The sequence below is a fragment of the Nothoprocta perdicaria genome, unplaced genomic scaffold, assembly GCF_003342845.1.
Source record: "Nothoprocta perdicaria isolate Ctin4 unplaced genomic scaffold, notPer1 scaffold_50, whole genome shotgun sequence".
In the NCBI taxonomy this organism is placed as follows: Eukaryota; Metazoa; Chordata; class Aves; order Tinamiformes; family Tinamidae; genus Nothoprocta; species Nothoprocta perdicaria.
In genome coordinates, this window is record NW_020455755.1 from 926,971 (window position 1) to 951,420 (window position 24,450).

General features: G+C 53.0%; 1 protein-coding gene across 2 annotated transcripts; it reads left to right on the forward strand.

Moving 5' to 3' along the window:
- The first annotated feature begins 289 nt into the window (after nt 1–289).
- Nucleotides 290–21,040, forward strand: AKAP1 (A-kinase anchoring protein 1). 2 transcript variants are annotated; one of them, XM_026047799.1, is made up of 11 exons: nt 290–402; nt 11,050–12,730; nt 14,571–14,704; nt 15,768–15,894; nt 16,492–16,619; nt 17,823–18,000; nt 18,213–18,363; nt 18,717–18,784; nt 20,132–20,205; nt 20,571–20,636; nt 20,749–21,040. In XM_026047799.1, exons 2-11 carry the CDS (start codon nt 11,074–11,076, stop codon nt 20,809–20,811), a joined length of 2,646 nt encoding a protein of 881 aa, XP_025903584.1. In that variant the 5' UTR covers nt 290–402; nt 11,050–11,073; the 3' UTR covers nt 20,812–21,040. The 2 variants fall into 2 exon arrangements, with proteins under 2 accessions (XP_025903584.1, XP_025903585.1); XM_026047800.1 differs by lacking the exon at nt 290–402 and adding an exon at nt 3,446–3,486.
- The last annotated feature ends 3,410 nt before the right edge of the window (nt 21,041–24,450 follow it).

A 24,450-nucleotide genomic window follows, 5' to 3' on the forward strand; every position in this document is an offset into this window, starting at 1 on the left:
GCGCCCTGAGCGCGCCGCCCAAGGTCAGCGCCGCCCGCGCGAGCCCCGCGGCGGCTGCGCCTCTCCCCGCGCCTGAAACCTCCTCGTTTGGCTCGTTGTCTGTCCCCGGGACAGGAGGGAAATGAAGGCCGGGCTCCCCGCGCGGGGCCCCGCTCCCGCACGCCTCGTGCTGCCGCTGAACCGGCGGAGCGCGGGCCGCGAGCGCGGCGCCCGGTGCTGGCAGCCGCCGTGCGGCGGCGAGGGGCGTCCCGGGTGCCCGTAACTGTGACCTTGTGCTTTGCAGGGCCGCGCTGCCTTCCCGAGGCCGCCGCTCGCACCTGCGCCTGTTATCGGGAGTGCTGTGGACTTTGTCTCAGGTGAAAGGAAATGGCTGGTTGCTGGGGAAGGTGGTAGCAGGAGAAGGTAACTTTACTTTCCTGCTGTTTGCTTTGTGCCTGCGAGTGATCGGCCGTGCGGGGCCGCGGTGCTCGCGGGCGCTCGGCGACCCCAAGGGGTGCGGGGGTCCCGCTCGCGGCGTGGGGAGCTGGGCGGGCGCCCCGGTCCCCTCACCGTGTGGGCACCTTGCTGTGTGGCAAGCGGCCCGAGTGCAGGGTGAGCGGCCCTGCCGCCCTCAGCAGCTCCGCTGCCTTCCTCTCGTGATCCCAGCGTGCGTACGACGCTTTCTGGGAAAAAACAGTTCCTGCACTTGGGCAGATGCATCTCGATGGCACAATTAGTTCTTGGTTAGTTGGCTTGCGTGCACGTGCCCACCCGCTGCTCTAGGCACTGAAGGAAGTCCAGACTTTTTAGGAAGTTAAAAGGGAGGAGAAAACCTGCAGAACCCCACGACAGGCGGTAGGTTTGCCGGGCTGCCCGTCTCGTGACCTCACTTTCGGCAGCGCTCGTGTGCTGGTGGCACGGCTTCTGTTTTGGGATGCTCATGCTCTAAGTTTCTCCTGCTCCTTCCTGAACTGCCTTGAAAGCCAGGGCTTTAGCCTAGACACTCTCCAAAGCCTGGAGGTAGAGCGCAGTGACTCCCTGTGCCGCCCCCAGCACAGATGAAGGCACCTGTACTTTGCATCCACGCTGCTTGGGTTGCCGATCCCACAGATACTCACCGGACTTGGCTGGGACGGGGCTTTGATGTTGAGGGTTGTTGTGGCCAGAGCTGTTTGGAGCCAGAAGCAGGGCCTTGACAGGCTCAGACTCTTGTGCTGTGGCCTTAGGGATATGTGAAGCAAAGGTGGCTTGTGCACTGGTTGCACTTGTCTGGAGAGCTTAATACTTTAAAAGCAACATACCCCACTCGTCTTCCATCTACACTTAACTGATGTGAGGCAAATTAAAGTATTTTTGGTGTCCATGGAGACTGCAGTAAAATCAGGATTGGTATCCTCAGGTGCCCTTAGCAACACCTAGAAGTAATTAATAAACATTAATTACTTTCAGTTATTTAATGTTTCAGATCTAATGACTAGCCTTCTTAAAATTGTGCTTTCTAACTATAGTGCTCATGAGGAACTCTTCACACAAATGGCTCGGTTAAATGTTGTGAAGTGATTAGTAACTTCAGGCAGCCAGTCTGAAATGCTTGTGAGAAGCTGTTTTATTCAGCAGGTGCTTAATACTCCTGGAAATTGAGGCTGCTGAATTTGCTTCTCCCAGGGATCCCAGGAGGAGGTATGTCACTCACTGCTTTGCAGCCTGCTTGCGGCAGCTCTGCTTTATAATTGTTTCCTGTGCAATTTCTGTGCAACTTTGCTGCTGCTGCTGCAGCTGCGTTTTGTACCCTAGGTGGAAACTGTGGGGTCTGCACGTCACCATTGGCAGAGCTATGGCAGAAAAAGGCCATTTTAAGTAATTCTTCTGCTGACCGATGGCTGCTGATGGGCCTGAGGAGACGCTGGGTGGAATTGCCTTTGACCTCTGCTGCCACCTGGCAATGTGGACGATGCACTTGCCCTCAGCTGCGGTTTGACTCCCTGCGTATAAATAGCAGCAGTTCCTGGCAAAAGCTCCTGATCTCCACGTGTCTCTTGTGCTGGGGGCCTTAACTTTGCATAGAGGGGTGAATCTGTGAACTGGTGATTTGAAGTCCCTGGAACAAGGATTGGAGTTTGCATCTCTGGTAACTTCAGTGCCAAAATACTGCAGATCTCCCCTTCCTTAAATCAGAGCTGCTTTTGTTGTGAGTTTGCACTTGTGGTCCTTTTCCTGTGGAAACTCAGGGTTTGGGAGAGTTTGTGGTGTTCAGGGGGGCAGAAGACAAATGCATGCACCATTTCCCTAAAATATTCCAAGCTGAGTGTAACTAATTGCACTGTGTTCTGCCAGGTGGAAAGGAAGGGCTCCTGCCTTTAGGTGGAGGACCTATTTTCTGTTCCCGTTTCTGTTCTGTCATCCTTTCAAGTCAGTGTGACTCTGGGATGATCCCTTAATGTGTGCTTTTTGAGAGCTTTCCTTTTGAGAGACCTCTGACTTGGCTTTTGGAATAGGGCTGCCGAGGCAGCCTGCAGGCCTCGCTGCGGCAGCCCTCGTGTGCATGGGAACAGCCCCTGGGGAGATTCAGGCCAGGCTGTAGGCGCCGAGCAGGGCCTGCCTCTCTGGGTAGGTCTCTTGTATAACTTGTTGTAGCGAGCGTGTTAACGTGCGCAAGTTATCTTCCTTCTCGGTCGCTCCGGATGTCTCTTGGTGAAACCTTTGCTGTCCTTTCTAGCACAGAGGACCAGGTGCTTGTTTCTCAGTGCTCTGCAGCCTTGTCCTCTCTGCGCTTCTGCAGTTTATTTTCAGCAAGGCAGGCTCTGTGTGCAGTGGTTCAGCTGAACAGCACTGTTTTAGCTTTGCTGTTTAAGTCTAGTCCAGCTTTTGTTTTGAGAAGCTGTTTATCAAGGTCTGGGTGCTGGGCACAGTGAGCATAGTGAGCAGGTCTCAGTGCTGCTCTCCGGTACCTGTTTGGTCTCGACACTGCCTCTGTTCTCACTATCTGTTAGAGCCGTATCAGTGTTGTGGTGTAAACCTCACTCTTGGTTCTTGAAAACTCCCATCTCTGTTTTTACCTTGTGGGCGGGGTGTAGTGGAAGGCTTTGCTTAGTTTAGTCTCTGCGTTTGGGTGTTGTGTATGCATATTTTGTGGATCCAGTGCAGATGCCAGGCATTTGATTTAGTTGCTTGCATAAATTTTCATTTACAGGCTGCACTTAGAGGACACAAGTTCAGACAACGTCTGCAATAGCAAGGGCTGCTTTTGTTTCATCAGTGCAGAATGAAATACAAAGTAGAAGTATTGCATCTGGATTGGTTCAGGAATTCTAGAAAGTTATTATTGTCTTGTTCTTCAAGCTAGATGAAATTACACAAGGAATGATAGAGTAAAAGTCCCAGCAGGTCCCTGGCACGTGAGGAGCGAGGTACTTTTGTGCAGATCCCTTGGTGAGGGGTCATCAAAGGAGAAGCAGCAGCGGGTGCTCTGGGCCATGGGACGCGCTGCACAGTCGGAGATAACTGCGGGTAAGGTGGCGAGAAACGTGTCCTGCCTGCCTCCATAACAGGGGACGTGTGGGGACGTCGGCCTCGTTGAGGAAACTATAAATAATGAAACAATGGGAGCAGGAAGGTAATAAGAGACAAAGTGCAGGAAGGAGCTTGATAACCTGAGAGGGTTAATGTTAATTACAAAGAGTAACCTGTGGCTTCTGCCAGCGGGAGTGATGAGGTGCGGGGCTTGTCCTGATGCGTGTGGTGCGCGTAGTGCTGGGTTCTGGAGTGCTGCTGGGCCTGTCCTTAGTGCCGACGTGGGAGAAAGCGCGGAGGGGCAGAGACTTTAAATGCGGTGTTGGTAGAGCAGGGCTGTCAGCAGAGCAGCTTCAGCTGCAGAGGCAGGCAGGGAGTTGTAGGGACATGGCTGGAGCCGACTGCTTGGAAAGCAGCTCTTATCTTGGAGATAAGAGGCAGCCTGGTCTTGGTAGTGTTTCTTGTTCCAGAGCCCTGCTTTGGTGGCTACAACAACCAGCTCTTTCAGCTTTCGGTCACACTTTACCCGTCTGCAAATAGGACTATCAATTATTATATATTTTAAGAGTATGGAGTGATTTTACTAACCATTTTAATGCACAGAGGAGACTGCTTTGTGAGCTGTGCTAACTGAGCTGTGAGCAGGGGGTGCAGCTTAGGGAGTATCTCTTGCCCTTCTTGTCTTCTGATACTGGTATTTGAAACAGGAATTACTACAGAACTCTGATCTTTAATTAGCTAACTACAGAGAAACGTATCTGTTCCCTCCACTTCAAAATGAGCCCGCTCCAATTTGCGGTCTTGCCTGCCTGGCTCATCCCCGTCTTTGGGCGTCACGACTTTTGCGCGGTCACCTGTGGGTGACAGTGGCACTGCCGGATGCACTGGAAGGAAAGCGTGGGAACGCCGGGCGTCGTGGATGCTGAGGCAGAGCGAGAGGAGGGCTCGAGGAGAGGGGTGCAGCCCTGCTGTCGCGTGGGGCGCAGGCTGTCGCGTGGGGCAACGTGCGCTTGAGCCTAAGCAGGAGGCAGTTCGCCGGGGGGCTGAAGACCCCGCAGTCCCTCTGTGGCCCTTCTGCCTCCTGGGCAGGTGAGGAGGCTCCTCAGAGGGTCTGCAGTGGCAATCACCCCACCAGGACGTGTGCAGGGGGTCTCCTCATGCATGTTTCTTTACCGGATCTCTCCTTTCCAAATCTTACCAATGAGAGCTCTGGTCCTGTAGGTTTTTGTCAACTCCTGTTCTTATGCTTCCTATAAGGCAGAGCATGTGCTGCTGGTTATTTTTGGCATGGAAAATTTTAAGAGTCCACGTGGTCCCATTTAGTTTGCCTGTGCCAGCCTTGTCCAGTTCTCTTTCACCCAGATAGTATTTATTTCCCGAGTGCCGTATCACTGACCGTAGGGTTTGTAGGGAGGCATCGCGGCCTTGCTGTGGGAGCTGAGCTTCCAGCCCAGCCGCTCGCCGGCTCTGTGCCCTGCAGCCGGTGTTGCGTCCAGCCATGGCTGTTCCCTGGCCTGAGGCAGCTTCCCGGAGCGTCCTCATAGAAGCGGGGGCACGTTGTGAGCTGGGATCTGCTGGTGCCGCGGGGCTCCCGGGACTCCATTCCTTAGGAGCTGTCCTCAACGTGGCATTGCCCGTGGATCGGACCCCTTGCCGTGTGCAGAAGGCGCTGAGAGTTGTGGGGATGGGGTGCCGGTGTCACTGCTCGGACCTTTGGAAGGAGTCGGCCGGCCTGGCACTGCGAGTGTTTCTGGCCTTATAAGGATGTCTGCACTGCAGGGCTGTTTGTCCTGGCCAGGGAAACAGGGTGCCTTGAAGTGCTGCTCTGGGGCCCTAGCGCGAGCAAGGGGAGCGAGTTTTCTGTTCTCAGATTTTCCAGGGTAGGCCAGTAGGCATTTGCACTCTCATTGCACTCACCTTCCACCTTCCTTATTGGGAATTTTGTGTAAGTCAGGTCAGAGCGTGGTTTTAGTGACCCCTAATCCCTTGCTGCCCCAGTCCCATCCCGGCCTCCCGTGGGGGTTACTGGGCAAGGTGGGCAAGGCTCGTGTCGTGGCTGCAGCTCTGCAGCGCGGCCGTGAGGGAAGGTGTGATGCTTGCTGGAGATTCCTGAAATGCCCTTGGGAAATGGAAGGGGCGGCGCGCGAGCCAGGCGCCTGCTTCTATTTTTGGTGCGGGAGAGCTGGGCCCTGCGTGCCGGGGAGCGCAGGGCGGCTTGTGGCGCTGCTCACCGCTCCGGGCTCCGGCAAGCAAGCCGCGAGGCGCGGGAAGGGCTGCGCTTTGCCGCCCGCCGCCGCAGTGCCCAGGCTGCACACCCCGTCCGGGCGACGCTGCTGCAGGCCCTGGGGTTTGCCGGGGTGCCGTTTGGTGCTCTGCCGCCGGCAAGAAATCCCAGGCTGTGTTCCCTACCCCGCGCTCCTGCTCAGGTGTCGGAGTGACACTGGGCAGAGGTGCCTGCTGCTCTTGGCCCTGCACGGGGTGGGCTTTGCCAGGGCTCTCGCAGCAGCCGTTGGAGTGTGTTGCCCGTCGCAGCCTCCCTTTGGGGCACCCTTCACTGGAGCGTGTTGGAAATGGGCCGTCTTCCAGGGATCCCATCGGAATGGCGCCGCAGCTGGCACGCTAACATCACGCTGCCACAAATTCTGCCCATGGTGTTTGTTTAGGGAGGTGTTTGTTGGTGCTGGCTGTCACCTAGCCGACCCGCGCTGTGCGATGCCTGCTGGCATCTCGTGCAGAGCACGTGCCTTGTCCTCCTTTCCGAGCGGACAGGAGGAGGGATGTGGAGTTCCCATTGAACAGGGGCACCAGTAGCGCAGTGCAGCTCTTGCTGAAAGTAGACAAATTAAGAACGTGAAGTTAAACTGGTTCCACAAGGAGCAGTCAGCTAAAGCAACAATTCCCACTATGATCTGAGTATCACTGAGGAGTGGAGTTCTTGATCTTAAATTATCCCCGTGTTTGAACTGATTCTTAAAGCCTAGCAGGCGGAAGAGTTTGGAGATAGGTCTGTCCCTCTGCAGAGCATCCTACTCCTGTCTCCCTGCACATTAGGACTGTGCGACTATTGTTTGTACTGTTGGTGCCACTTAATGGGGAACGGGATAATAATAGGGTTGTCTGTTTAATCAGGGAAGCTTGCTGGGAATGGACTTGGGAGCTGCTTTAATTTGGGTTTGTGGCTGGCCTGTGAGACTGCTTGTGGGGCGGCTCTGCCTTAATTACCCTGAACTCAAGTGTGCAGCAGCTGAGCACCAGCAAGGCCGCAAAGTGCCTTTGTGCGCGCCGCGTCCCTGTGAACCTTTGCTCGTAGCAGTGTGCAGCCTTCATCCTTTACCGGGCTTAAAAATCAATCCCAGTTACTGCTGTATACAAAGAACAAAAGAACTGTTCTTTTTAAATGCTAAAACTTCACATGAGGAGGAATTCAAATGTTGCCATTAACCAAAAGTTTGTTTTCCCTAGCAAGTCTGTTACCTGGCAGTCTGGAAGTGACTTTGATTTGTAGAAGAAATCAGGTGCGACTGTCCAGTAAATGCAGAATGCAATTTCCTGTGCAGAACTACACGGATATCCCATTCATGGGGCGCTGGAGATGTGTGCAGATTTCTTAAATGGTGTCTGCTGTCAATCCGATCTGGGAGTGAGCAGGAAAGGCCTGTGCGTCTGTTCCCGCCGCTTGTTTCTCTCCTTGTCTCGGCTGTTCGGCAGGGAAGCAAGGCTGGAGCCGGAGACAGCTCCATGGAAGCTGCGGGATGGCGGGAATGCGGCTTGGGGGGGGGAGACGTCTGGAGTGAATACTGGAGTATCTGCGATTTGGGTGCTCCGCTTGAGCCTGAGGGAGGCCTGTGCTGCTTTTCTCCCCCAGCTAACATCTGATCAGCTCCCTCAGGGCCCCGGTTTTCATGGCAGTTTTATTTGGGAGCTGCGCTCCAAGTGCTTGCTTTGATAACAAGAGTTTTTTCCGGCTGAGGCAGACTAAGCATAGCTGACAGACTGACTTGATTGTGCTCTCTTGTGCAAGAAATATTATGCTTCTAAACAGGAAATTGATAATACTCTTTTCCAGCGGGTGGTTCCCATTTCTATGACTTCGCTATCTGCTAAAAACAATCCTTATTTTTGTCACCCATTGGCAGACGTTTTGAGGCCTGTTTGGAGAGGAGTCCATAGTAGTGTGAGCGCTTCAGGCACGTTGTGCTTTGCTTTAAGTGCTGCTCAGTGAAAATGAGAGTTGTAAACACTCGGCAGTGAGGTGTTTCTGGGGAGCTGGGGGTCTGGTTAGCCGTGTGCTGCGGTGCAGCTCTCGCACGAGGGAGGCTGGCAAGCAGGGAGCACAGTGGCACACGGGTTTCTCAGCAGTGATGGGATGGCTCCGCGCTCGTACTAAACACAAGCAGCAGCTTCTGACTTTCAGAAGTCGGGGGTCACAGCTGCCATGCAGTAAGCTTGGATTGGAACACGCTTTGGAGCTGCCTTAACAACAGGACCTCCATCCAAATGGCTCCTGCTGCAGCGAAATCGGTGTATTTTAGATGTTGTAGCACAGTTCCCGTCTCTTCTAAGCACTAAGACTCATCCCAGGGATGCTGAGAGAGCAGTTACTTTGCAACTGAAAGAAAAAGTGGCACTTGGTCACAATTCAAATAAGAGGTGAATGTGTCCCCATTCTGTTACTGTTCAGTCCCGATTCTGGAGTGCTGGGTGGAAGTCAAGCTAGGGAGCATGGAGCTCATTCCTTGGCTACGTTGCAGGCTGCTCTTGTGGGTTGCTTGTGCAGGAGCTGTGCGTCCCGTGGGGCTGTTGGTCTCCACTGTCTCCCGCCAGCGTCCCAAGTGGATTGCAGAGCACTCTTCCCCTCTGTCAGGAGGGGAGGAAGGGGATTAGGGTTGTTAGCTGGAGGCGAGGTTGGAAGCGGCTCCCGCTGGAGTGCGGGGCTCCTTTGCCAGCACTGCGGCCGCTCGCAGCGCCGGTGCTCCCAGCGCGCGTGGATGCGGGAGCCGCCGGCGTCGCTTACGTTGGCTGTGCCGCTCAGAGCAGCCGGTGGCGCTGGGCAGGGAGCAGCTCCGGCTGCGCCGTGGGGAGGGCTGCGGGGCCGTCGTCTCTGTGGCCCCATCGCAGGGCTTTCCCTGGGAGAGCAGGTGCCCTGGCCGAGCCCAGAGCAGGCGATGCTTGAGCCCCTCGCATGGTGCAGCCTCTTGATCTTGTGCTGGAATTGATCCCTGATGGGACCTGCCTTTACGACGGCAGCGTGGTGCTGCGCGGCGAGGCGGAGCGCTCTGCCGCGTTGCCTGCCGCTCTATTTATAGACATGAAAGCGCGCTCCTGAGCCACCGTGGTGCCGAAAGCCCGCAGAGCCCTCAGAGCCCTCGTTAAGAAAGGACTGAAACTGCAATTAAGGGGCTCCTGTCAGCGTGTCAGAAGCATGCATGCCCCGGATTCTGAGCACAGCAGAGCGGCGCTGCGGGTGAGCAGCACGGGCGCCGGGGCGGCCCCTCGAGGCCCGCGGGGCCCTGGCCTCTGCCCCCAGGCTGAGGCGCAGGTCTCCAGTGCGGGCCCCGCTCCCGAACCCGGGCTCCCCTTCCCGAGCCGTTCGGACAGCCCTACCTGTTGCCTTCTTCCAGGGCCATTTCCTGGGCAGGTGCTCCCCCAGGTTCATGGCAACGTGCCCAAAGAGCATGTAGAGCCTGCAGCCACCAAGTCACGGTGCTTTGTTTCCAAACAGCGGCTGAACGTTAACAGCTTCTTGATGCCGCGGCTTTAGCCAGCCATTCAAAGGCAAGAGACTCTCCATTTATCAGTAGCTGCCTCGAAACAACAAGCAACCTCCCGATCTCCAGTGATGTCTCCTGCCGATACAGTCCTGACTGCATTATCTCTTCCTGCCTGTCCTGTTAACGATGGTATCAGGGCTGTGATTGAGATGGGTGTAAGCAAGCTTCAAGGTCATGTCGCTGCGGCGCGGGGCCCGGAATAGCGCGCTCCGTGAGCCGCGGCTCCCTTGGCGCCAGGGCGCGAGGAGGCGCTTCGCCTGCACTCCGTCTGATGGACCGCGAGCCTGCAGCAGCCAAAATAGCCATCGCTCAGCCAAGAGCCTGGCTCTGGTTTCGGTCCTCCTTGCTTCTCCTTCAGCTGGACTGGCGATTCCTGCTGGAAGTGCTCACAGAACGAGCTGTGGGCAGCCTTTAACAAGGTTGGAAGGGCTTGTCTCCTCATGACGAGGGAAGGCTGGCCTTTTCGCTAGCACCTTTTGCTAAAGCACCAATGTGCTGACTTGCAGTCAGCACTGAGAGGCCTGGGCAGCTCTTGCTGTGAGTGATGTCTTTTGAAGCATACGTACACTTGCTGCAGCACCTAAGTCAGTGTGCAGGAGATTGGCTTCCTTGTGCGCGTTCATTCCTAACCTGTGCTGTGCAGCTTAAGGGTAATCCACTGCGAGGCCGAGAGCTTGAAAGGGGGATGTGTTTGGAGCTGAGCTTGACTTAGCTGCAGAGGGGTTTGGCAGCAGGTGTGGGAAAGCCCATGAGGAGAGCTCAGACTTCGAGGGAGGAACATGAACCTCCATGGGAGGGCAGACAAGTGGTCTGCAAAGCAAGTCTTGCTTGCTGCTCTCAGACCTGTAAAGGCCCTGGGAAATCCAAGCAGCTGAAGTTAAGGGGTGTCCTACCTTACAGTGATGCTTCTTCCTGAAGTGAGTTCACTTCCTCTCTGGTTCTTAGTTCCAGATTTTGGTTCAAGTACTTGCCCTGTGTCTCTGTTAGCCCTAGAAATGCACACATCTCATTTACTTCTTAGTTCAGTCACCAAATGATTGCTACTCTTGCAGTCCTGACTTTGGAACCTGTAGTTTAGGCATCTTTGAGTGGCTCTTTCAGACAATATTTGAGCCAGACGTTTTATGTGCTTCACAAGGCCCTGAAATCATCTTGCAGTGGGTTTTCTTGTATCCAATAGCTGCATCTGTGAGCACAGGATGTTCCTCCAGTCCTTGGCACACTGCTTGGTAGCCAAATTCCTTGGGAAGGCCTGCACTTGAAGATAATTTTCAGTTTAACTCACTCCCTGTAGCCACATAAAAGCTTGCAAATCTTGTTCCTCTGTCCCAGCCACTTAACCATTGGGGTCAGGTTTCATAGATGTCCCAGGCATTTGTGCTTAGGAGCGAGTCCTGCAAAGCCTTCTGTAGTGGTGTCCCCTGGCATCTTTCCACAACTGGGAAGTGTAATTATCCCTTGTCCAGCCAGGCCGCTCGGGTGGGATATGGTGGTCACATCCAGCTGGTTCTTTTGATATCCGTTGTCTGGGGTTAGCTTTCTGGGCAGGGAGAAGTCTCTTCCTGAGTCATTTTTCCTATTTGCCCGGATAAGCGTAGCAGGGAGATGTGCTGGGTATCCCTATTCCTTGGTAAGGGTCTGGGTCTGTGGGCTCCTCACAGAGTAGAGACGCCAATTTAAACAGTGTCTGGAAAAGAATCTTGTCCACAATAATAGAAATAGCCTGAGTTTTAGCTTGTTCTGTTGACTTTGTTATTTTAACACTTTCTCTTTCCATTCCCCCTTCTAGGTGTAATTGCTGAGGCTCTGTAAAATGGCTTTACATTTCCGCACCTACTTCCCATTTGCCCTACCTGGAGTGCTGGCACTTCTTGGCTGGTGGTGGTTCTTTTCCCGTAAAAAGGAGCACGGAAACAATCATGACCGACGAGCAGTGGCCGTGGCAGAAGAGCGGCAGGTAGAACCGCCTGTGAACGGTTCCTCACCCCCAGCAGAAGCGCATGCTCCTCGAGGACTGCCTGTCTCCTTGGAAGAGCAATGCCTGGAGAATGAAGCCTCGGCCTCCGTGCTGTCAGCAGGGTCGACGGCGCCCTCTCCTCTGCGTCAGACTCACGAGAGGTTAGACTTCTCGCAGGACCTTCCAGCCCCAGCAGTAACGACCATCCAGCCCAGCACCCTTGAGGACGACAGTGAAAAACTGGAAAGAACAGACTCTCAAGATGAAAGCAGCGTCCCTGCTTGCGTGTTCCTCCCTCTGGTCTCGAAGAGTGCCCAGTGTCACAGCAGCGCTGTGATCAGCCCCCAACAGGATTCGAGCTCTGCTGCAACTGAAGGTCAGCGGCCATCAGCATTGGTGACGCTGACACGAGAATCTTCGGGAATCTTGGAGGAGGTCAGCAATGCAGAGCAATCCAATGATTCTTTGTTTAAGCCCCCTAAGGAAAACCAGATGCCAGAAACTGTGCTAGCAGATCCTGGCTCTGTGACAGCCCTCCATTTGGGATTGGAAAAGGAAGCCAGTACCCCACTAGCCTTTCACGGTAATGAAGTTGAAGCTGTAGCAAGTCACAGGGATTCCGCAGTTGGGATGTTATCAGATAGTTGTATGAAGTCTACCTGTTTGGAGCCGTCCAGGGAAGAAGAAATGTCTGAGTCGATTGACAGTAGTGTGCCTGTGTGTCAGGAGGACACTCAGCCAAAAGGAGATGAGAGGATTGAAGGAGTAGGTTTAGACAAAGAAGAAGTTGAGAAAATTGAGCAAGTAGCAATACAGATCATTTCCAAGGTCATTTTGGCAGCAACGGAGGAAGTGCTGTCTGGTTCTGTAAGTGACGTGTCTAGCCGGATCTGCCAGGCTGCGGCCAGCCGCGCTGAGCCGCCCCTGGAAAGGGCAAGCGCTGCTGCCCCCGCTCAGCTGCTTGCAGGGGAGCCGAGGGCAGGGGACACGCACGTTGCTACTGCAGGTGAGCCAGTGGTACCCACATCCCCTCAACCAGAGGAACACAATCAGTGTGTGACATATTCCAGCCATTTAACACACGGCCGATTATCCAGCCCAGTTCAGGGAGACCCAGAAGAGCGTCAGGTAAAGAACTGTGTGCACAGTGGGTCTCCAGGAGTTGCTCGGACTCCTATTGCGTCCCATGGAGGGTCCCTGGGAGAGTCTCATGTGGTTATGGAGGACTCTGGGTGCAGCACATGTGCATCCGAAGATGGGACGAGCATTGAGGACCCACTGCAAAACACAATGCTGTCTGGCACATCAGGTGAGCATTTGGACTCACTGAGCACATCTGCAACCCAAGACACATCTGCTGAGCAGAGCTCAGTACCCAGCGAAAAACCTCCTACTCCGAAGCTACCCGAAGACAGTCAAGTGCTGTACAGTAATGGGATGTTGAAAGAAGATAGTTCAGACTTGCGTCACGAGAGTAACTGGACAGCAGAGACAGACGGAGATCATTCAGGAGGTAAGGGGTGTGAAAAGCCTCCTGCAAAAAACACGAGGAGCAAGGGGTTTATGTGCTGTAACACCTCTGATTCACAATGCCATAACTGAATACATTCTCTTTGTGTCAGACTTTGCCCAGCATATGAATCCTTGCTGTTGATGTTTAGGTGGATGTAACTAACACAAGCATTTGCTGCCAGAGCTCCCATTTCTACGGGATCCAGTGCTAGCTAGGTGATTTTTAGGTTGTGATGGAAAGGGGTGAACAGCCTGGCTGCTCTCGGCATGACGCTTGTTGCTGGAAGTTAACTATGTGCTTGAGTTCTGTGGTGAAATGGAGCGTGTCGGGATGAAGGTCAGGCTGTTGAGCACCTTGCTGGTTTGAGACCCGCTAACACAGATCACTTCTGCTTCAGTTCAGGCTGCCCCTGGTAGGCACTAGGTTCTTTTCTCTCTTTATGGGCTGCTGCTGAAGGGAGGCTGTAGGGCAGGTTTCTGAGATGCTACTGCATGAATCTGGGAAGTGCTCTGATGAATTGTGATAAAATCAGTTGGTTGCAGACCAATAACCCTGAAGGCTTTTTGCTTGAAAGGGTAGGAGCATGGCTAGAAATCTCAACAGGGAACAATGTTCATGAAGTTCCTCCATCTGTCTTGTTGCATTGCTTTTGCCTTCTAGATGCTGCATGGTGTGTGCCTGGCAGAACAGAAGCTGTCTGAATGCGTATTGACCCGTGCGACCTTGGATGTTAATGTCCTTTGTAGGATCCCATGGTGCCAACAGCTTTTAATGACAGGATGTCTCTTGTAATTGCTGCAGAGTAGTGGGGGTGCTGCTGCTTGCGAAAAGTGAGGATTGGGATTGTCAAGTGTTTGGGATGAACTCCTTGAAATGGCCTCACTAGTGGCAGTACATAAAGGAAGCAAGTGGTTTTGCTTTGCTGTGAGTGCCGGTGTGCTGGGGAGATGTAAGAGTGTGTGCTGGAGCCCTTCTGGTGAGCAGCTCTCTGCACGAAGGCAGCCGGAGGGCAGGGAGAGAGCTGCGGACGTGGCTGCTGGGGAGGGCGCCCCGTGACCGCCCTGCTCACACTGAGGTTCAGTCGTCCTCCTTAGCAGGGCTGGGCCCAGCGGCTCTGCTGTCAGCCTTTGGCTTGGGAAGTGCCTTTGCTGCGTGACTAGTTGAGATGTGACTAGCTTTGTAAAGCAGCTCTTGGGCTCATTTGTCTCGCTGGTCTTGCACTGCATGGTCTGAATGCTTACAAGCAAGCGAGGGTCTTCCTGCTCCTCCTGGTTAATCTGGAGGAAAGAGCAACTGTGTGATGTGCTGGCTGTACCTCAGAAGGAAAGTGTTTCAGTTCTTGCCTTTCCCAGGCAGGAATGTCCCTGGTGCTGGCGGCAGGTTTGAAAACCAAGCATAGCTCAGCTCTGGCACATTGCTTCTTGAGGTGTGTAAGAAATTGGGGCAAGAGGCAACCTCCAACCTCTGCTAGTAGTGGGCACCCCTGGCACTTAGGGGCCTCAGCACTGCTCTGCTGCCCCAGTCCCGGCAGGCATCCGTGCCATGGCACCGGGTGAAGAGGTTGCTTGTCCTTCCCTGTGTAGAGCCCTGTCTCCTGAATCTGGGCTTCTTCCTGATGCTTAAGTCTTTCTCCAGAAACCAAAGGAAGTTTGAAGGAGGCTGTGTGACAAGGTTCCGTGCTGTTTGAAGCACAAAGCTGCACCCACGGTCGTCCTGTGTGAAAGCCTAGGCGAAACTCAGCGTAGCCTTCCTGTGAAGTGAGATGTTTTCTTAGCCTTGTGTCTAGTAACTGGGTTGACTGCAAGTTGTTTGAACACTGTGCTATGCGTGTGTTTCGTAGGGTCGGATGTAAATAGCATGGACTCCGTGGACAGTGGCTGTGCCCTGGGGAAGATGGAGACGCGCCAGAACTCCAAGCCAGGAGGAGAAGCCAGCAAGTCCGAGCTCACTATCTGGGAAATAGAGGTTCCAAAGGTAACGAGCCGCCTGCCCGGCCGCGCATGCTGCCCTGCCCCGCGTAGCGCTCCGGTGCTTGTCGCGGTCCGCTGCTGGCTCAGCGCCCTGCCAAGCAGATCAACAGATTTAGGCATTTATCTCATTAGAACTCAGCAGAAATGAGCCTGTGCAGACCTGCACACAAAAGGTGTGGAAGGGCTGTGCCCAGGGTCACAGCGCGGGTTAAACTCATTGTTTCCCTTATCTTGTACCCCCCTGTCTTAGTCTGATGCTCTGGAAGCATTCCGGAGGCTCTGAGGTTACACTATTACTTAGAGCAGGTGATTTTTCTTCTCCTTTCCTGTTCTGTAGGGGGCTGTGTTTCACAGGCTGAATGCTGATCTGAGTTATTCTGGAAGGTGCTGCTGCACCTCTATCTTTTTGTAGTGCGCTTCCTTCCCTTTGTGTTGAGTGAGAGCCTATTTTTAGGACTGTCTCTATTCATCCATTCTTCCCTCTTTCATACATGCAAAAGCACGCGTGCCCGCCATGCACAACATGCTCTGGGAGCTCTGCTCCTGTGCAGACCTGAACGCTGGCAGCTGTTGACATAAGATAGCAGCTCCCAGAAGGATGAGCAAGCTGCCTGGAGCGCTTGGATGCCCTGTGCCCAGTGAGGAGGTGTAGCAAACACTTGGGGACAGCAAAGCACAGGCCAGGGAAGCAGATCTGCAGTAGCAGAGTATGTTCCACTGCTTAGTAAAGACAGCTGTCGCTGTTTCCCCCACATAGCTACCTCTAAATCAGGTGGGATTGTCTATCCCAACTTGGGCCCAGCCATTCTGCTCTGGTACTTGGTCCCTGACAGTGGCAGATGCCAGTGAAAGAGATAAGAGAAAGCAGAGATGTCCTTGCTGCCCTGCACTGAGTAGTCCAAGGGCTCTGTAGTTTAACAAGCACGACAGCCTCGTTTCCTGTCCCATGAATTTGTGTAATCCTGTTCCAGTCTAGTTAGCTTGTGCAAGAACAGACAGTGTGGGAATAGCGGTGTTAGAGGTGCATTTCTCTTGCTAACTGTTGCTTACTTCTGTCTTTCATAAAGCACTTAGTTGGCCGCTTGATTGGCAAACAAGGAAGGTACGTGAGCTACCTGAAGCAAACATCTGGTGCCAAAATATATATCTCAACACTACCTTATACCCAGGACTTCCAGATTTGCCACATAGAAGGTGAGATGTCTCTGTATTCTTGGTCTTGTATCAAGCTTGGGGGCCCTTAATGAGAGAGACAAGGAATTTAAACAAGCTTGGTGGCTTCAAGTCTAGTGCTTAAAAAAATGTTTCTGCTCAAGGACAGTGCTGTTACAGTAGTGGTAGATGCCAAATCACCTATGTCCTGGCATGTGAACCCACTGTACTGGAGGTTAGAGTGAATTTTTAACTTCCCTGGTTTACTTTAACCAGAGCTCTGCCGGATCAGTTCAGGGCCTATGGGATGTGTATCAAAGGAAACCTCCTTGAGCAGCTTCTGCTAGTGTGACCTGGGGAGCCTGATGGACTAAATGTGGCTGAAAAAATATCAGTGCAGTCTGTTAAGTGGGTTGGTACCAGATGCTACAGCTGTTGAAGCTGGGGACTGTCAGCCTTTAAGTGCACATGGGGGTCCCACCATCTGGTTGCCTGGTCAGTCTGTTAAAGCTTTTAAGCTGCCCGTGTAGTCCAGAATGCTCCTGGTAGCTGTGGTGCTGTGGCCAGGGCCTGGACCCGTGTCCTGGCCCCACTTGTCTGTGCCACACTGGTGGATGTTTGGGGTTGTTTGTTTTCCAGGATCCCAGCATCACGTAGACAAGGCGCTGAGTCTGATTGGTAAGAAGTTCAAGGAGCTCAGTCTCACCAACATCTATGCTCCGCCTCCCCCTTCGCTGATGTTTCATCCTCTCCCTATGACCTCCTGGGTGAGTCCGGCTCGCTGGCTGTGCGGCTCCTGGGATGGAGGCTCTCGCTGGCGAGGGCATCACGGCAGGCGGGGCCCCTGCGGCCCCTTTCCAGGCAGGGCCCATTCCCTCAGAACAAGTCTTTTGCTTCATGTGCTTCTTCTGTGTTGCCCAGCGGATGTGTAACCACCCCTGGTCAGTGTTTATCCACCTGCTGTTCACTCCCTTTGCCTTTCTGCCTGAGCTGGGATTGCAGCAGAATGCTCTGCCAGACCTGGCTTAATTTCTTGTGGTTGCACACCTGGCCTAATAGGTTTCTGCCTGTAGGCAGACGCGTTTGCCTGAGGAAATGAGGCTTCAGTTTGCAGCCAAGTGGATTGTCTGCCTGCGTTGCTTAAGGGCTGCTTGATGTGTGATCCAAATGTTGCTGTGATCAGTTTTCATTACCATTATTGTCCAGATATCCTGGAACTAGTCTTAATGTTTTACTATTTTAAGATACTTAATTTCACTCAGAGGAGGTTTCTATGTCAGTGTTTCCCAGAAGAGTTCTTACACTTTTTTTTTCCTTCCTGTATATTTAGAAGCATTCCTTTACTTGCATTGTGCATCTAGAATCTGTTGAAGTAACTGTGCATGTAACTGTCTCCATGGGTGTTAAATCAGGCTTTGTTCTGGGAAAGTGGATTTATGCTGTGAAACAGAAGGCCTTTAAGATGCATTCTGAGCACAGTAATGCCTTAAGTTCTGAGAAGTTCCCCAGAACGGCGGCTCTCTGGTGGCCAAGGAAAATTATCTTCAGAAGAGACTTCTGCAACAGAATCTTAATTTGAACAGTCCCTGCAAAACTTACCTTGATGTGAGAAGTGCTGAGGGCAGGGAATCCCAGCAAGTTGTGCTGCGGTTATAGTGCAGCCTGACTTGGCCTGCATTACTGCTCACGGATCCGTTGGGTAAATAAGCTTGCTCTGTGCTGATGATCCGCTTGTGCAAGAGATGGGCTCTTCCCCAAATCTGATCTCCTTTGGAAGATCAGAGAGTCGCACTGAGCCGCTTTCTGGTCGTGACTCCAAAGAGCCTTTTGGAAGTGATGTACCCAGTGGTAGAGTGCCAGGGCTTTCACACCGGGGGCTGCTGTTGGAAGCCAGGAAGGTGCGTGTGTGTAGTGTGAGTGAGGCCAGGGAGGCAATAACCACTAATGAACCTCCCTCTTGCTGGTGACAGCTGCTGCTCCCAGATGGTGTCACGGTAGAAGTGATCGTGGTCAACCAGATCAACGCAGGGCACATGTTCGTGCAGCAGCACACGCACCCCACCTTCCATGTCCTGCGGAGCCTGGACCAGCAGATGTATGTCTGCTATACCCAACCTGGGATTCCAACCCTCCCAACACCTGTAAAAGGCAAGTCACGTAGCAGCTCATAAATTGCTCATTGTGGGATGTCTGTGAGGGTCATGCAAAAGCCTGACTGCCCTGAGCTGGGCTTCAAAAGCTGCCTGGTGTGTGAGAATGTGATTTGGATTCTCTATAGACAGTTTTGCAGTGCTGCCAATGCTTAAAGTGCTGCTCTCCACAACTCCCTAACAGTGAATCTTTCTTGTTGTGCTTTGCAGTTGGTGTTATCTGCGCGGCTCCAGGTCTGGATGGGGCATGGTGGAGAGCTCAAGTTGTTGGCTACTTCAAAGAGAGTAATGAAGTGGAGATCAGATATGTGGACTATGGAGGATATGACAGAGTGAAAGTTGACACACTCAGACAAATCAGGTCTCCAGCTCCTCTTCCATGGCTTGAGGCCATATCTAGCTTGAGCTGTATGGTTTGAATCACGTAGGGGTTTGCAGCACTGAATTGGAAGCCCTGGAATGGTTCACCCCAGCAGCGGGTGCGGTTTCCTCGGGAACGCAGCAAGCTCCTGATGGCTTTTTTTGGGGGACTGTGGTATTCTGAGCCCAGTGCTAATCACAGAATTCATTGTGGCTGTTGAAAGCTTGACTGATTCTTGACAGCTGTCAATTTAAAAATTAACTCCTTTTAGGTCAACTGATTAATCAGTGCTAGAGAATACAGAAGCGGTTTTAAAGCTATGTTTTATTCAGGTTGACTCTCTTCTCTTTAAGGTCTGATTTTGTAACACTACCTTTCCAAGGAGCAGAGGTCTTGCTAGACAACGTGGTGCCACTTCCAGGTATGGAGCTCTCGAGACACTCTGCCAGCTGTGTACGAGCAGTGATTCTGCCTAACCTTCCCCCTGCTATTGCAAGTGCAGCCTCTGAGGTGGCTAGAGCCAGGATTAGAAAAAACGTGCTTTATTCATCTCTGTGCTAGCATGGCACAACCAGTTTGACGCCAGGGCGAAGATGATAAACGTCCAGGCTTTCTCCTACATGGAAGAGAAAATGAATTATGTTCTCCTAAAGAGCAAGCTGCCAGAATTGGCAGGACATAACAGAAGTAGCTGTAACTATTTTGCTGCCTTCTGTTGTTGAGCATCTGTAAATAAACAGATGCAAACAGCCTTAATCTGCTAGAGCGGCACTGCCACTTCAGCCTGGTCCTGCTGGAGTGGCTGCTGTGTGCAGTTTGGTGTTCTAAAAAAAATACCCTCCAAGCTCTAGAAACTGTCAGACACTGCCTAGAAAGACTCCCTGCTTTTTCTGGTCTTGTTGAAGATGTTTAGGTCTAAAAAATTGTCCTTTTGGGTGCTGCAGGGGTGAGTTTCAGGAACTAGGTTTCATCACTGGCACTTGTGGGGCTGGCAGGGCTCCAGCTGCTGCAGCCCCTGCCAAAACTGTAGATGGATGATGAAGTTTAAGCTGTTCCTAGCAGAGTTCAGTGTTCCGCCTCCCTCAGTATTTGGGGAGGCATCAGAAGTTTACACATTTGCAGGGACAGTCTCAGGGGAAACGCAGAGGAGGAGCTATTTGGCTGGAAATAAGCCAGTTGCCTCCAAAACAGAAGCACTCTGGTGTCCCGTCTCTCTCTCGCTGCGCAGGTTGCAGCCCTCCTGGCTGGGCAGAGGATTTTGTGGAGCGGGTGCCACGCGGGGCTCAGGCTCAGCCCCAGCCCATGGGCAGCATGTGGAACCTCTGGGCACAGCTGGGGGCCAGCTGGCGCCGCGGCTGCTTTGGGAGCCCCTCTGCAATATTGCTCTCTGAGCAGGGTCAGCAAAGTCCTGCAGCCTCTCAGCTCAGCTTATTAAGGATTGCAGCATTAATGGCAGCTCAAAGGTGCTGCAGAAGAATGCTCTTGTGTCTCTAAAGCCTGCTAATTCACCAGCCACTTGTGATCACATTAACTCTGCTAGCAGCTTGAAAAGCACTTGGTCCTTTCCCTTCAGCAGCACAGCAGGCATAATTCTTGTGTGGTCTTCGGCCTAATAGACTGGTTCCCGCAAATGCCTACGGCAAGAGTGGGTGAGGTTCTCTGGCCTAACTTATGTAGGAGGTCAGACAAGATTAGCTTAATAGTCCCATCTGGTCTTTAAAGCCAGTGAATGTCTCATTTGTTTTCTGATATTCTTTTCTTTTCAAAGATGAGGATCATTTTTCATCAGAAGCTGACACAGCTGTTAGTGAGATGACCAGAGGGACAGCTCTGCTGGCACAGGTACGTGAGAGCTGTCTGCAAAAGCCTGGCTGTTTTTTTTTTCTGTGCTCGTTATCTGCTACTGTTATCGTAACAAAGCCCGGGCCTCTAAGCCTAGTTGCTGGGCTGGGATCTTGAAGAAAAATCTCAGTGCTGGGAGCAGGCGGATAGTTTCCTTGCGGCTGCGTGTGGCTCTAAAGAAGGTGAGGACAGAGGCAGACTTGGTGGGGGCAGGGAAGGGGGTGCTGGCGCAGACGGAGGGAGCAGAGCAGACCTGCTGGAGTGTGTCCCACCCCGTCGCGCGCTGTCCCCCCTGCATTGCTGCCCGTGTCCTGCGGCTCGGCCCGGGCCCGCTGCCCCTGACTCGGTGTCTGCTGCCTTTGCAGGTGACGAACTACGATAGTGCCACGGGGCTGCCGCTGATCCAGCTGTGGAGCATGCTGGGTGACGAGGTGGGTCCTGCACCGTGCCCGGCAGTGCCCGTGCGCCCGTGGGGCGTTAGGAGCTTGGGGGTGCGACTGCCTCACGGTCTCTTCACCTCTGTCTTTCCACCCTTCCCTTTAGGTGGTGTCGATAAACAGAGCTCTGGTGGAAAGAGGATTTGCTCAGTGGATTGACAGCTACTAGCAATGTCCGAGATGCCTCAACAACCTTTTCTAACAAAATAAAATCCCTTTTTTTGCACTGTTACAATTCGGTTTGGCAACCCCTTTTGGGAGAACTGTTTACACCTGTGTACAAAGTTTTGCGGTCCATTGAAACTTGTTTTGCTCAACTGTTACCATTTCGCTAGAAACACTTACCTCATCTCAGTGAAAGGCGGGGTGTTAAAAGCCATAATGAGAGATACTGTAGCTTTAAAGCAAAAAATTCTCCCTGGCCTCTTCTCAAAAAAAAAAAAAAAAAAAAAAAAAAAAAGGAAAAAAGAAAAAGGAAAAAAACTTAAAACCTTGGGGCTTGCTTGAAGCAAATGCTCCTGAAATGTTACCTGTGGTTGCATGTCTGTTCATTATGTATAATACCCCATGAACTCAATGTCTGCTTCTCCTACAAGCTACATTGGCTGTCCTTTTTTAGCACAGGCTCTGCCTGTGAAACCAATGGATGTTAATGAGCTGAATGTTCAGTTTATGAATCTCTCCGTACTGTGCACCAGCCTGCCCACCCTGCGTCCCTCGGGGGCCTCCCTGCCGCCGGGGGCAGAGGGGCTGCACTCATTGCACTTGCCGTGGCCCCCGTCTCGCCGCAGTTCTGCTCTCTAGGCTTGAGCTGCTTGAGGAGGAAAGCTGCTCAGTGCAGGATATGTTACCACTACAGCTATTGCTCTGAAATCTGCCTTCCAAATCCTGTATTTAAAGAAAAGAACTGATTGCCAAGCCCAATTGTAATTTGTATTTTTCTAGCTGTGCAAGTCTGTAAATATATAAAAAATCATTGTAATATTTTGTACAAGAAAAACACTGGAAACAAAGGGAACTTTACAGAAACTTTTTCACACCAAAATGTCCTACGTAGGTACAACTGGTTTGGAGTGCGTTAGGGTAGCTGACATATTTGGAGCATCTGAAGGTGGGAGTGTTTCTGATCTGCTGTATACAGGATTAGCATTCCCTTAGACTGCTGTCTGGTTTGAATTGTGATCACTGCATTCTTTGCTATGTCGCTGTACAGATATGTTTAAAAAAAAAAGTAACAATTTGGCATTAATATTGCAGTGGTGTTCTCAATTTTCTTTCTTTTTTTTTTTTTTTTTGCTCCTTTTTAGATTTCTATCGTAAGGAATTTAAATTTTTGCTCAAGTAATTTAAACTGACAATACTATTAAACACATGCCCCTCTAGTGTATATCATTTTAGATGTGTATTGAACCGGGATTTGTTGGCTGGCAGAGAAGACACTGGTCAGGAGACTGTTGATGTAGTCAGTCCCCAGAAAAAAAAATAAATTGAGTGAATTCAGGGATATCTTTACATCTTATGAGCTAACGTGTCAGTGCACCACACATCTGGATAGTTGCCTACAAAAGCATTTGGTCCGATCCCTTAACTATATAGTATGATTATATCCTTATTTGAGTTTTCTCCTATTCGGCACTTATGATTTAATGTTCATGTTTGCAATAATGTCCAATGAAAACAAAATTTGGTAACTCAGATCTATAAAACATATATCCTCTTGGAATGTTTCTTTCCATTTCAATTAAAGCTCGAATTTTAAGCCGTCTTAATCAACTATGCTGCCTAAGAGCCTTCATTTCCAAACCTCCTGTCATGCAGGGTTGGGAAGGGAGTGCAGAGGGATACGCAGGCGAGAGATGGTCCTGATGCAGGGAGAACAGGTTTCCAAACTCCCGGGATTTCTTCAAATTTTGTGGAAGATCTGAAGACTGGATTTATTCGTAAAATGAGTAATTGTTATAAAGCTGTAGTCTAAGGACTGTTATTCAAAGACTGTTGAGACTGTTTTGGAATTAATTGACCTTGCAACCTGGGAAAAGTGCTTTGCTGCCACGCTCGTGCGCTGGAAGGTTGAAGCTGGGTGACTTTACCCTGGAATGGGAGCACCCTGAAGGTGGGAGCCCTCCTTGGAAGGGCAGAGCCCTGGGCACACTCTCCCGGGTGAAACGTGTCGGGGCTGCAGGGCACCCTCGTGGTTCTGGTGCAGGAGATGGAAACACTGCCCTAGAGCTGCCAGGAGGCTGCCCGTCCCTCGGCTCTGGGACACCCCTCCATCCCAGCGGCTCGGCCGGCCTGGCCAGGTGCCGCCTCCGTCAGCGACTTCACCTCCATGCTAAGGAGGCAGCGGCCTCGGTGCTCCGCTCGGCTGCGGGAGCGGAGGCAGAGGCGGTGCCGGGGCAGCCTCGCGCCCCGTGGGCACCGTGTCCTCAGGCTGCCTCCGCTCTGTGTGTGTCGCTCCTCCTATGGAAGCCTCGCGCCTGCACCGTGTCCCCCGTTGATGCACGTGGGAGCAGGCGGCTCCTGCCTTGCCTGCCGAGCGGGGAAGGCAGGACGATGCAGGCAGCGTTCAGCAGCGGACACTTGCTCCTACAGCGTTGACACCGCTAAAACAACGTGGGGAAGTAAATGGGAATTCCCGGTCTGCCTTCCTGCTCCCCCATCCCACAGTGTCCCTAGATGCCAGGAGCAGCTCCCCCGGCTGTGGCTCCCACCCCAGAGCAGCAGGAAAGCACTTGGCTTCTTGCAGGTGTGCGGGTGAATGGAAAGGAGGGGAAGCGGCCAGCGGGAATGGGCACAGGTGGCTGGGGAGGGCAGGAGGAGGGCGGGAGGTGACAGGGAAGTTGGGGCTGGTGGTGGCACCCCTGGCCTGGGGACATGCAGCTGCAGCGGAGCGCTGCCCCAGGCTCCCAGGTTTTCCTGGTTTCCCATGTTTAGCTCAAGGTTTCGCCGCAGAGGGTCCCGGTGCTGGGAAGTCAGCCCGCTCGGGCCGGCATGGCGGCAGGTGGCACTGCAGCCTAAGCGGAGCCGAGCGCCTGTCGTGGCGGAGCCGCCTCGCGGGCCGCTGACCTGGAGCCGCCGCAACCTTGGAGCTGCTGCGGCGCCGGGGCGGCCTCCCCGGCAGGCACAGTGCACGCGGGCGCCTCGGCTTTCCCCAAAATGATCTCTTCCTTTCAAACCGTCCTGCAGCCGCGGCCAGGGCTCCACTGGCATGGAGCTCACGGCCCGGCAGCGCCGCGCGCCACGAGGGAGCATCTGAGCCGCGCCGGGTGCCCGCCGCCCTCCTTTGCCCTGATGAGCAATAAGCCCAGGCGGCTTCGTGTTTGTCTGGAGCCATTTGCATTTCAGAGGCTGATGGCGGCCAAGCCGCGCGTTCGGCAGCCTGCGGGTGGTGTGTCCCCAAGACGGGTGCCCCGAAAGCTAACATCCTGCCACTGTCTCAGGCCATGGTTCACGTATATCCTGTGTATGTTTTTCCCAGGATGGTGGCAGAGATCTCTCCTGGATCCCTGGATCTCTCCTTGCCGGGTGAATCTGGGCAGATTACACAGAGATAAGTAAAGCTAAAACTTGTGAATTTCTATTTAAGACGAGTTTGTCTCTGTTCCACTTAGGTGTGAAGTGATGGACTGTGCTGGGTCTTACATGAGCTCTGAGAGGCTCTGAGCCCGGTGCGAGCTCCGTGTTCAGCAGCACGCGCGGCCCCAGTGCGGCCTCGGGGGCTCTTGGTGGCGCCTGGGTCCCTGGCCGCGATTCCCGCCTCGGGGCCGGGCGGCGCGCTGCGCACGGCCCTTCCCGCGCGCTCCGCCCC

What these genes read in the sequence shown, in the direction of transcription:
- AKAP1 (XM_026047799.1), top strand. Translation starts at nt 11,074, where the DNA reads ATGGCTTTACATTTCCGCACCTACTTCCCATTTGCCCTACCTGGAGTG. An exon ending in AGACGGAGATCATTCAGGAG is followed by an intron (nt 12,731 to 14,570) that starts GTAAGGGGTGTG and finishes TGTGTTTCGTAG; the next exon opens with GGTCGGATGTAAATAGCATG. An exon ending in CCAGATTTGCCACATAGAAG is followed by an intron (nt 15,895 to 16,491) that starts GTGAGATGTCTC and finishes TTTGTTTTCCAG; the next exon opens with GATCCCAGCATCACGTAGAC.